This window comes from Canis lupus, chromosome 17 (genome assembly GCF_003254725.2).
Source record: "Canis lupus dingo isolate Sandy chromosome 17, ASM325472v2, whole genome shotgun sequence".
Classification (NCBI taxonomy): domain Eukaryota; kingdom Metazoa; phylum Chordata; class Mammalia; order Carnivora; family Canidae; genus Canis; species Canis lupus.
This window is the reverse complement of record NC_064259.1, coordinates 38,899,626-38,912,729: the sequence shown is the minus strand read 5'-3', so window position 1 is coordinate 38,912,729 and position 13,104 is coordinate 38,899,626. Positions and strand designations below refer to the sequence as shown.

The following is a 13,104-nucleotide window of genomic DNA, read 5'->3' as shown; positions in this document are numbered from 1 at the left end:
GCTGCTCACTATAATTCCCAACCAAAGCCAGAAAAGTCATTCACATATGCCCACAAAACACCTCCGAGGTGGAAAGAGCACTGGCTGGGAAGGAGGGACAACTGAATCCAAGTCCAAGTTTCCCAATGACTGGCTATGCGACATTATCAACTTCTCAAAGATGGAAATGAAATACATTCATCTTTATATTCCTGGTACCCAGAGTAGTGCTTGGCACAAAGCAAATGGTCAATAAATAGTCAGTGAATCAATGAATGAATCAGTCAATCTCATTCAAGGCCTACCCACTGAAAAAGAGAATATTTCCAATAACTCTTATCTCTCTTCCTCTAACACTGTAAGGGGAAATATTAAAATCATAGTTTTTGAGTTGGAAGTTCTTAGGGTTGGAAGCCAAAAAGAACTCACTATCTCACATTAGCACCAATTACTAGAAATCCTGTCCTTCTCTCAAGTCAAAAGTTTTTCTTCTAGTCACCACTAGTCCTAGTTCAATCCCTGTCAACAACTAAAACTAAGCACTTTGAGAAACTAAGACCTGACCTCAAGTCTTGGCCTAGCCAATCAGGCTACTGACCTTGATAAATGACCTAACCCCTCTGGTCCTGTCTTCTTTCTCAATCAAACAAGAGCCTAATATAACTAAAATGCATTCTACCTCTAAGATCTCTCATTTTAAGCTCCATTGAGTTTTTATTTCAATCCTTTATTTTCTACTTTTAGAACTGCTTCTTTTCCAATGGGCCCATTCTTCTCCCCACTCAGCCCCAAGATCTGTTGTTTCCTTGTATTTTCAATTCTTCATTTTTTCACTTAGACTTATTCTAAGGACTCTAAGTAATAGTTACTGTAGATAAATAATACATAAAAGTAATATATTGTATTACTTATTTATTTATATCTAGAGGGCTAAGCCTGCTCCTGGTGGTATATAAATCCTGCTTAAAGTTGTTTTTTACCTAAAGTGTTTTGTAATTTTGGAGCGCGAATTCATGTTCTTTGGACAACTTTTAAACAGCAAGGGAAAGCTATGACCTTTCTTATATTTTAAACAAATCATTGGAGGGACAGCAGTAGAAACAGGAAAAACAATTAGGATAATTCTGAAATAGTCTGGGAGAGCAATAATGGGGTTGGAACATGATGGTGGCAGTGGAGTTAGGAGTCAGTTGAATGGGGGAATATTCTGAAGATAGAGCCAAGAGGACTCCCTGATAAAACTGGATTCTACAGCACACAGGGCCTGGCTGAAGAGGTTACAGATTTCTCTGGATTCTTTCAACTTCCTCAAGAGGGACACATGGGGACCAGTGATTTTTTTTTCTCATAAGGAGAAAAAGCCCCTGCATGTTCCTGAAAACCCACTGTAAGTCCCCACCATCAGCTGATTGTATTTTACCATACCTCTTTCTCAAGGTAGGCTGTATCCCACTCTCCTCTGAGTAGCATGATCTTCTCAGCATAACACTATGTCTGACAGACATTGTCTTGGCAATCTAAACCCCAAGTAGGGCAAAACTAAATTTTACACAGGTCACAACTAGGCAGCCCATCTGTAAAAGGTTCATGGTTGGGCACTGGGTTAGAGGAATCCAGTAATGCCATTCAGAACACATAAAAAGTCAGGGTTGTGACCTCTTAGCACCAGGAAGGATGAACCAGTTCAGCACAAATGGCTCATTTCTGATTCTACAGCCAATGACAGGAACCTTAGACAAGTCAATTTCTCTTCATTTCACAGGGGAGATGATGATATCTGACTCAGCGCTTCTCAAGCTCCATGGGAATCTTGCTGAAATGCAGATTGACTAGCTGTTGTGGGGCCTGGGATTCTGCATTCATAACTAGTTCCCAGTGGTGCCAATGTTGCTGGTACACAGATTACTCTTTGAGTAGCAAGGTCCTAACTCACTCTACACATGAAGAGCTGTGAGGGAGACAAAGAAACACATGTGATCCTTAAGGAGAAGTAAATGCACAAACCAAAGCTCATCTCCATTTACCTCTGAATTGCCATATTCTCCCCTTTTGCCTACAGGCCTTCTCCATGTGCCAGGGAATTTAACTGCCAACAGCCCCAACTTCACATCTTAATAGCTCTGGACCTTATAGGCAAGGCTGCTTTCTTTTAGCTCCAAAATCAACAAGCCCTGGGGAAGGATATGATGGCTCACTTTAGATCACATACCCACCTCTGGATCAATCTCTGTGCCCAGGGAAATGTGTAGCTGGGCCCACTCACATGCCCAATCCTGCGGCTGAGTGGAGGGAAGTGGGATGGGGTACGTTGCCAAGAAGGCAAGGGAAAATTCATTTTGAAGCTCGGAGTATCATCCATAGACCCTACAAGGAGGTAGAAAGGATGTGAATGCGTAACCACACCAGAGAAGCCCAAGGTCGAATTTAACTAAGCTATGATTAGTGAAATACAAATTGAAAAAGGGAAAATGTAGGTACAGGAGTGATGGTCCTTAGAGGAAAGAGGCAGACGAGAGAGCCACGAGGCTGGACTGCCCCTATCCTGGCAAGAAGGAGGCACCTTTGGCTTAGAATTGCCAGGTGACTAACAAGTCCTACTGTAGGTGGGATGCTGGGGGGCATGAGAGGAGGTGTTAACTTAGGTAAAGAATGCAGCTTTCTGTCCGCTAATTGAGGGAGGTGTATAAAATTCTGATGGTGGGGTTCTCCGATCCGGAATGGGTTAGGTCTAGGAGAGCAAATACTGAACCAACAGGTGTGCTCCCATTATCCTCTTCCCTGCATGAAACATTCATGGGACCCCTTTCACATGGAGTCCAACCCAGAGTCGTACTTATCAAGATAGTGTCCCAGGCAACTTCCTATCAATCATGAGATGAAACTCACTTGCAATCCCTGGTCTAGGTACATGTGCCATACTTGAAAGCCTGTATCAGATAACCTGTCAACATTCCTTTAGACATCCCTACTGGGTGCCAAATACTTGGTTCTTTATCAATATTTCTTTTTTTTTTTCTATAATCCCAGAAAAGCCCCTGGGTGCAACTAAAGAAAAACTCTAAAGGAAAACAATGTGCTTCTAAAATTTCAAAACAAACATACAGAACTATCCATCTCCCAATCCATCAGGGCCAATCCACCCAAGGCCCAGAAGTGAGAGGAAAACACCCTCATAGTCCAAATGCAAATCCCCTGGGCTTCATCCTTGGAAAAATTCTCACAGACACCAAGAATCCTGGTAACCAGTTGGGCATGGGCATGGCTCATCTCTGACAATGAAAATCCAAATGTGCCATATACTGTGACTATTGTCTTCCTATCCTCCCAGCCTCTGGAACCTCCTTGGAACACACACACACACACACACACTACAAAACAACAGCCTCACTAGGTGACCACTGAGGGCCTGACTCCCTCTTTTGTCATTCTTCCCAGGGCTCTGCCTCCTCCAAATAATACATCCTCCAAAAAAGATAGCTCACTTGAAAAGGAAGAGGAAAACTGAGCCAGTAATAACCAGGTAAGACCTTCACTAGTCAGCTAACCTTCAAAGAAGACACGGTTGGGAAAAGTACACAGAAGTGACTTCCCAGCAGGCAGGCAGGATTAATAAAGAACAAGGCAGCAGAGCAGCAGTGAAATCAAAGCTGGTATTTTTCACTTCCTTGAGGATATTCCTCTTGTTTATAAATAAACATGGTGCATGCGGGCCAGCTGGGGGAGAAGGGGACAACCAAGAGGTCTAGAGTTGTGCCAGGACCCCCCTAGGTGATGCTGGTCAACAGCCTTGTCTCACAGACCAGGGGCAGGGCTCTATGGTGGGGGCAGGTGCCCTTAGGACTGTAACAGTGGGTTAGCCCAGTGCTGGGACTAGATCCCAAATCCTCTGACTTCCAGTTCAATATTTCCCCTCATACAATTGAAAGATTTACCCAGCTCCTACCCTATACCATCCCAGAGTGCCAGGAAATAAATCTTCAACCGATCTGAACCTCCAATTAATGGGATTTTTTCTGCATTCCGTTTTTTAAAAGCAACCCTCAAAGAAATGCAAGCCTATGTTTAAGGATCCTTTTCATTTATTTCCATTTGTTTTGCAACAGTTGGAGAATATCTTGAGGACAACTCACATTCCTTCCAGTCTTCTCTATTTGTACATCCTTCACCGGGACAAATAGACTTCATGCTCCAAATCACAATACTGGGACATAGCCAGATCTACAGCCATTAAACTAAGACTGTCTTAAATATCAGACTGGACCTTCTAAAAACTAACATTTTTTTTAAACATGTGCAATGTGGAAATAAGGGTTTCTTCTGTACAGCTTTTAGTTATTTGAAAAAAATTTTAAATTAGAACTCTCTTTTCCCCCACACAGTAATTGGAGTTTGGGTCTAATAACCAAAGGGGAAGAAGCTCTGGATTTATTTAGCCAACATTCTGGACCTTAGCCAAAATTCTGTCCAAAGACAATGAAGCAATCCCTGCTCCTTGGAATAAATGCTTCAAGATAGTGCATTCTCCCAAGAAGGCCATGAGCAATCTCTGTGTGAATCCTCCAGGGCACATAAACATACTCTCTCCCCAGTTTAAAATTCATTGATGCCTAAGACTTGAGTTCTTTGGGGTTTGTTTTGAGGTTTTTTTTGTTTTTGTTTTTTTTTTAGATTTATTTATTTACTCATTAGAGACAGAGACAGAGAGAGAGAGAGAGAGAGAGAGGCAGAGACACAGGCAGAGAGAGAAGCAGGCTCCATGCAGGGAGCCTGATGTGGGACTCGATCCTGGGACTCTAGGATCACGCCCTGGGCCGAAGGCAGGCACTAAACCTCTGAGCCACCCAGGGATCCCCAACTTGAGTTCTTTGTAAAGAAAAGAAAATATTGTAAAGTAGGCAAGCAAGCCAGGCATAAAAGAACTCCTGTGTTCCATGCAGATATCAACTAGGTTCTAACAAGGCCAACCTTGACACTACACTGATTATTTCTTCTTTACCTCTTCCTAGGCTGAGTCAATAGAGTTAGGAGAAAGACAACTAGCACAAAAGCAGCATCTCAAATCGGTCCTCACTCTAAGAACTTTGGGCACAAGCCTGTCCTGATGCCCATTAACCAGCATTCCTAGGAGATAATACTGGCTGGCTCCCCTGCTTATCCCAAGGCCTTGATCTCCTTCCACATAACCAGCCTTTACTGAGCGTACTCAAATACCAGGTACTTCAAAAAAGAGGTTTGGGAGGGGGCGAGGGGTCAGAGAGGGAAATAAGCCATGGTTACTGTCCTAGAAACACTCAGAGTCAATGGCAGGACAGATATCTACAAGGACCATCTGCCTGGATGCCATCAGATTGTTCTGAGGCCTCTGGGTGGAAGGAAGACACTCCCTCTCCATCCTCAGAACACAGTGATAGGTCTTCCTTAAATGTTCTTTGATGTCACAGAGGCTTACATAGCCTTGAAAAAGTTTCTTATAGGAAACGGGACTGGTGAACAAAATCACAGGATGCCATAGCAGAGGTCTTGGGAGCTTGAAAGAGATCAATTTCAGACAACTGTTAAGGGCAGGCAGGGGTGGAAAGGGCATTGGACCAAAAATCCAGAGCCTGTTTTCTTCACAAGCTTACCTTGTGTCCTTGGGCAAGGCATATACTCTCTTGCAGTGTTACAGATGAGAAGGGAGAATTTATGAGTAGTTTTTATTAATGCTAAAACCCACGTATTTTCCAAATTATTTTTTATTTCGAACCCGAATATACAAACCAAACAAAAGGGAGTTACTCCTTATTGATCAGGCTGGGTGACCCTCGGGGAAGCCAGTTTGCAAAACACAGGAGTAGATTAAGAGCCTCTTCCAGAGCTCTTACTGCACCCTCCCTTAGTTCCCTAACCTGGGGCGGGGATGGGGAGAGCAGAAGATGCTCGGCAATTTATGTATCACGTGTTCCTGAAATCTCTGCAACAGCAACATGAGGTTAACTAGTTCTTGAACTAGGATCTCTTGTGAGCTGGAATCTGATCGCCCAACAGATCTGAACCAAGGGTTTTCTGATTCTAAATTTGGTATTCCTACTCCTTGCTAAGAGGTATGTGGAAATTTGGGCTGAATCAATAAATTCATTAAATTATAAATATACGTGCATATATGCATTGGAAAAAACATCTTGAAGAACATACTTTTCAAAATTACCGTTAGCTATCTCTGTGCGGTAATAATGTGGATGATTTTCAATCTATTTACCTATACTTCCTGAATTTCCTATAATGAGGTTATTATTTATGTGAAACTGGTACTGCTTATTAAATTGGTTTTAATAATTGACAACTGACACTTCCATGTTGGGTTTCTATAGAGACAGTGATCAGGGATAGGTGGAGTTGACCATGGAAATAACAACCCCGAATCCCACAAATTCTCCCTTGGGGCAGAGGGTCCTGGATGACATGGCAGTTCTCATGGTCATTTCAGTACTCCGAAGCTTCACTTCTGGGGAGTGTGGTTTTAGAAAGTAACAGCAACACCGAGACCCCTTCCAAATATATACGTCTTTTCTCTACCTCTCCCTCAGCTACCTTGTGTAGTAGAGGAGGGGGAATGCTAATAAAATTAAAGATGGTCACATGGACCCCAGACTGGAAGCCTTCACTCTCCGGTGGGCCAGCCCCAGCCCAGTAGGACCTAAAGAAAATGAGCTCTCCAGCCAGGCCCATGAAAGTCTCTGGCCACACCCTGCCCTTCCCTGCCTCTCCCCCGCCCCCCCCCCCCCCCCAACAAGCCACTGCCAAATAGGAAGATCACACATTAGTTCAGGAGAAAAAATACCACCCTGAAGGCAAGACAGGCCTTGGTAAGGCACGAGGTGGGGCAAGGCGTTCCAGTCGCTTCCCTGTATTATTCATGTCAGCTCTGCCCTCAGAAATCTTCTAAATATTTAACATGCCACCTCGAGGTACAGCACCAAGCTCCAGCAGTCCGCAACAGCTGTGGAGAGGCCTGCATGGAATGGATGACTTGTGGGGGGGGGGGGGTCCAAGAGGCACATCCACTCTGGCCTTCTGGCTTTGGGAAGAAAGCCCAGAATGGTGGCCGGGATAGAAGGCTGAGAATGACTTCAGAAGGCTGCTTCTGGCTGCTTCTTTGGAAATCAGTAGAGAAGGGTAGGAGATGGGAGATGTTTCACGACGTTGGGAGTGATAGCGCACAATCAACCGGAGTCCCGAAGCCCCTCTTTCCCAGACAAAGAAAAAGCCCGAGCTGCACCTCCCACCTTCCCCTCCAGGCCAATTTCAGCCCCAGCTCCCCTGAGCAGGTGGCAAACGTGTCCTGACTCAGGCAAACACGGTCAGGGAAGGAGAGGAACTACAACAGCCTCGCGCATCTCCAAAGAGAAATGAATCCACGAGGGAAGGAGCTCTTCAAATGTCTACTCAGCTCTGGGGCTTGACAGAGCAAGGTGCCCCCCCACCCCCCCACCCCCCCATGACTTCACGCAGGCCTCACCCCAGATGACTGTGCGCTCTCCGACAAGGCCTGGGAGGTGTCATCGCCACCCCCACCCCACCCCCCGGTGGCCGGCTGTCACTTCGAAATTTCCCGTGAATTCCTGGAGATGCCCACCCCGATCTCTCTCTCAAGCCCCCGCCAAAGGAATCCGACACGGGGGCCGCGAGGTGTCCCCCCGCGGTGCAGACCCGTCCCGCTGTGTCCTAGCCGCCTGCAACCGCTGTCAGTCCGAGACACCTAAAATGAGGGGTATATTCTTTCGAGGCCACTAGGAGCCCCGCCTTCGGCTCTCGCCCTCCCCGCGCTGACCCCTGCGGGCGGCGCCCCAGGCTCGGCCCGGCTCGCTCGCTCGCACCTGACAAAGCGTGGCCGTGGCGGCGGCGCGAGGGCGCGAGACCCCCGCCTGCGGGGCTCCCATAGGAGGCGCGTGGCTGCGCGGCGCGGCGCGCCCATTCGGGGCCCTTGCAAACCGCCCCCACCCCGGGGAACAAAGCGGCCCGCGAGCGCCCGGCCCCCGCCGCCCCGCCCGGGCCCCGCACGCAGCCGCCGGCAGGCGTCCTCGGCCGCTACTGTACCTGCTAAATTTAGCGGCCGCCGGGTATTAATAGCCGGAGCGAGCGCGGCCGGGCGCTGCCGGGGCGCGCGCAGCCCGGGGCGAGGGGCGGAGAGGGAGGGAGGGGAGGGAAGGGGCGCGGGGAAGGGCACTTACACCACCAGCCTGGAGATGATCCATGACACCATGGCGGGCGCGCGGGCGGGCGCGGCCGGGGCAGCGCGGCGCGGCTCGGCTGCGGGCGGCGCGGGCGGCTGCGGCGCTCCGGGCACGTCCGTCCGCGCACGGCCGCCGCCGCCAGCAGACTGAGCGCGCCCGCCGCCCTGCCCGGCGCTCGCGCGTCAGCGCAGCCGCGGCACGTTCCGGCGGCGGCGGCGGCGGCGGCGGCGGCGGCGGCGGCGGCCCCAGCCCCCCGGGGCTCGGCGGGCCCGCGGCGATTGGGCGGCGACGCGGTCGGGCTCCAGCGGGACCCGCCCCGGCCGCGTCGCCCCAGCCCGCGGCCGCCTTCGGGCGGTGCCTCCGCGCGCGCTGGTGCACCCGCTGCTCCGTGGAGCCCTGAGGCGGAGACCCGGGGGCCGCCCCACCCTCGGTGCCGCGGTGGGGAAACCGAGGCCCGGCCCTGGCCCGCGGAGATGTGTTCGTCTCCCCCACCTGCTCGGGTTGGGGTGCAGTCATCCCTCACTTGGACCCCGTGGCCCGCCCCCTAAGGGACTCACCTGTATCCAGACCTGACCCCTCCAATCTGTCGCCCACAGGGCATTATCTACATAAGAAAATCTGGGCCACGCGCCCCTCCTAGTTAAAAGACTAAAGGGTTTCTGCAGGATCCGGTCCCTGCCTGCCTGCCTGCAAACTCATTGCCACCACCCTTCCCCAATTAGCCGTCTTGCTCTTTCCAACTCAGGCATTTTGGATTTACATGTGAGCCGTTCCGTCTCTCCGGGTCATACACTCCATGCCTCACCTCCTTCTTCAAGGCTCAGATAAAAGCTTATCTCCTGAGGAAGGCCTTTCCGAGGGGGCTGCTCCAGCATTTCTGTGTGGAATTGGTTCAGGGGTACAATCCGGCCAGGAGGAACCTAGAAGCTCCTAGGGCATAACACCACTGCCCTGCTGAGCCAGGGAAAATGTGTATACTATACACACATCCTAACATATATTTTTTAATTGCATTAAGTATTTTTTATCTTGATAACTGCATTTGATGGTACCCCCTTAAATTTTGCCCCTGTGACAAATGCCTCACCTTCCTCACCCTGATTCTGGCCTTTATTATGTAAGTTCCGATACATTATTCCCTTGTGCTAAGAAAACCTTTGTCCACTGTTGGTCTGTTCTGCCTCGGCTCCCTCACCCCCCTCCATGGTACTCTCCCAGAGCACTATTCCCCCTTACTGACGCTCATGTCGTGTGTAATTCAATGTCAGATGTGAGAGGCACCGGAGAGGAGCTAGCTTGAAGCTTTCTTTAAAAGAGCCCTGCCCAACATGGCTTGCTTCCTTGCAGAGGCCAGGAGACCTCAGGCCTTGACAGGAGGCTGGAAATGTACTAGCAATGTGTGTGTGTGTGTGTGTGAGAGAGAGAGAGAGAGAGAGCCAGAGAGAGAGAGAGAGAGAGGCAGGAACAGATACAGGAAGAAGAAAGACCTTGCCCACAATAAGGGGACAGAGGTGAGACATCTATGACAACGGGTCTCCAAAGGACCATAAAATACTTGTAATTTAGCTTAGTTTAGTTATTGTTGTTTAGTGCTGTCTTGACCCAGTTTTGAGGCCCTGGCTAAAAGCTGGTCAGTTCCCCTTCTTGGGCAGCCAATTAAGCCTACATCCCCCTCAACCACCTCCTTATCAGGCTCTCACACTTTAGACTTAATCGCTCCAGGGTCAGGTACCAGACAACCCCAGACGGCAACTTTGCCCTAGAGCCCACTGAAATTATTCAAATAAGCCAGTGCTAAACCTGCTTGTTCTTCCTTGCTCTTTCCTTCCTGCAGAAGCCACTGTTCCTCTCTCTCTCCCTCTGCCTTGTAACCTACTCCCGTGTTGGCCCTGTGAGGCCCTAAAGGCATGCTGTGTTCTGTTCAGGTAACTGTGAGTGTAACAAAACTTAAAACTTTCTAGTTTCTCTCTTGATCTGTGTCTAGCTTTGTGATGCCTTACCCAAGGTAACACCGTTAAAATAATACCCCACAAGAAAAAGCTTGGAGAATACCTACTAGGTAGATCAGAACAGTACTAAGCAATCTCTTCCTGAGACCCACCTCCTTCCATCCATGCCCTTCTGCCCCCTATCGCCACTCCCTGGAGAGGTCAGAATATACTATTAGCAATCTTGGGGAGTGGAATACTATGGCTCAAAGATGTCCTTTTGATGGAAAAACAGAAGAATCTTTCTGCATATTGTTTCTCCCCTGGAGCATGTCCCCTGTTCCTATAAATGGAATTCTCCTATGAATGGAATTTTACTATTACCCAGAACTGGACAGTTTAATTCATGAAATGAGACCATTCACGGTGTTAAAATATCTGGAGATCCCTCTATTGTCTGAAGAACACCAGAAAAGTAATGGGACAAACCTGAGATTTCAGTCAAGGTTTGGGAAAAAATGTTCCACGCAGCAAATTTCAACAGGCAGAGAAGGGAAAAGATTAGAGAAAGAAGAAAGTTGCATTTTTACTTCGTTCTATCTCAGGGCAACTGTTAACACGTACTATATCTCTCCACCTTAGACTCCCTCCAGTTTGTCCTTGCCCCGGAAAACACGAGGCCAGGGAATGGACACAGCCTTCTCAACGTTGGAACTCTTACAGCCTTATCAGTCGTTTCACTTTATGTACTTTTTCACATGAACAGCTGCTATAATGGATGCTTATTCTCTGTCTTTGCCCCACACCCTTGCCCTTTCTTCTGAGAAGACCTCTCCTTTTTGTATTGAAAAATGATTTTTCCCATGCTCCAGTCTTAAAAAGCATCATTTTCTCACATGTCCTTACTACTATGATTGGCTCATGGGTGATCACTGAATGTAAGCTGGTCCAAAGTTCTCCCTCAGGATTTTTTAAAAAGATTTTATTTATTTATTCATGAGAGACACACAGAGAGAGGCAGAGACACAGGCAGAGGGAGAAGCAGGCTCTCTGCGGGGAGCCTGATGCGGGACTGGATCCCAGGACCCTGGGATCACTACCTGAGCCAAAGGCAGATGCTCAACCACTGAGCCACCCAGACGTCACTTCCCCAGGATTTTTAAAGTTGAAAATAGATCACACACGGGTGAAATTTCAGGAGGCCAGGTGAAGAACCACCAGAAAACAGTGTGCCAAACAATTCCTGGAGCTCACACAGAGCTGGGAATATTTTATCTTCATACAAGCCAAAATGGAGAGACCTCTTAATACATGAAGCACTGGCTAGAGCTCTCAAAAGGGAACTTGGTATTGGGAGAAAATTAGCTCTAGACTAAAAACTGATCTGGATCTTCCCTAACACAGCTTAAAAGCAAAAGCAAAAATATCAAATTTATCCAAGTAACTTAACTGTTCCCCAGAAAAACAGAGTTCAACACTAGAGAAAAATAGAAAAATCCAATACTCAGTACAGTAAAATGTATAATGCCCAACATACAAACAAAATTATCAGGCTTGAAAAAGAACATGACTGGGGCACTTAGGTGGCTCAGTTGGTTAAGCGTCTGCCTTGGGCTCAGGTCATGATCTCAGGGTCCTGGGATCCAGCCCCACATCAGGCTCCTGGCTCATCCCCCACCCATTGCTTGTGCTCTCTCTCACTCTCTCAGATAAACAAATAAAATCTTAAAAAAAAAAAAAAAGAAAAAGAAAAAACATGACTAATTAGCAGGGAAAAAAAAGATCATTAGAACAGACCAAGAAATGACAAAAATGATGGAATTGGCCAAGATCTTCAAATATATATAATATTGAAGAGACATTCACCAAAGAAAATATACAAATGACAGAAAAAGGAAAAACAAAGACATGAAAATATGCTTAAGATCATTAGGGAAATACAACTTGAAACCACAATGAGATACCACTACCCATCTACAACAGTGACTAAAATTAAATACTGTCCATACCCACTTCTGATGAGGATGTGGAAAAACTAGAACTCTCATACACTGACAGTGAGAATGTCAAATGGTTTTTCCAGAATGATTTGGTAGTTTCTCTTAAAGTTAAACATGTACTTTATATATGACTCAGAGATTCCACTTTTTATTCAGCCAAGAGTACTGCATACATGTGCCCATATAAAGACTTGTTCATTGTAGCTTTATTTATAATTCACATTCATACTTAATTTTGCATGTATAGTTTTAAGGACCCAAATTCTTTAAGTTTTAGGCTTGAATATGCCCCTGAATGTTTTATTGTATTTAATTTGCATTCCCTAGTGTGGACAGTGAGATTGAATTTTATCTATTAGTCAGCTATTTATGTTTCTTCTTTTGAGAATTGCCTTTTCTTATTCCTGGCCATTTTTCTATTTGAGTGCTTTTGCCATTTTCTTACTCATTTGTAAAAGTTATTTGTATAAGGATACCAACCTCTTGTCTGTCATATATGCTAGAATTTTCCCACTCTACCAGTTGCCTTTTAAATCTATTATATCTCTGATAAATGTAATTTTTAACATATGTATTCATTTTTATTTTATGCTAATACAACAATTAATCTTTATCGCTAATGCAGAAACTATATCTTTGTTCTATTTTGTCTTTTTTTATTTGGGGCAAGTGTTCCAGTCAAATCAAATTATTTTTAATCCTGTTATCAGTGGTGTTAACTATTATTCCTAGGGTATCTATTAGTTTGTTTTCAACTGCAAATAGAACACCCAACCAAACAATAGGAGTTCATTTTTCTCACATAACAAGAAGTACAGCAGAGATTAGGGATTTAACAGCTCATTGACATGAGAGCCTTAGGTCAGCTTCTCTGCAATACACTTGGCTTTCTCTCATGGCTAGGAGAGGGCTACAAGCAGCATCAAGTAATATGCCCTCATGCAAACATGCCCAAAGGCAGGAAAGAAAGTATAGAGGTTTCTC

General features: G+C 46.7%; 1 protein-coding gene across 3 annotated transcripts in view; it reads right to left on the bottom strand.

The window, feature by feature from the left end:
* The window catches only part of REEP1 (receptor accessory protein 1), a 105,087-nt gene extending 96,201 nt beyond the window's left edge, over window positions 1–8,886 (bottom strand). Inside the window, exon 1 of one of the 3 annotated variants that reach the window (XR_007402939.1) lies at window positions 8,750–8,886. Coding sequence is in view for 2 of the 3 variants with exons in the window: in XM_049095560.1 (XP_048951517.1) it covers window positions 8,750–8,793 (44 nt within the window). In the remaining variant the exon portion in view is untranslated. Of the gene's footprint in view, window positions 1–8,189; window positions 8,280–8,749 lie in introns of those variants that run through there. The other 2 variants (XM_049095560.1, XM_035700732.2) reach the window with 2 other exon arrangements.
* Between the last annotated feature and the right edge of the window lie 4,218 nt (window positions 8,887–13,104).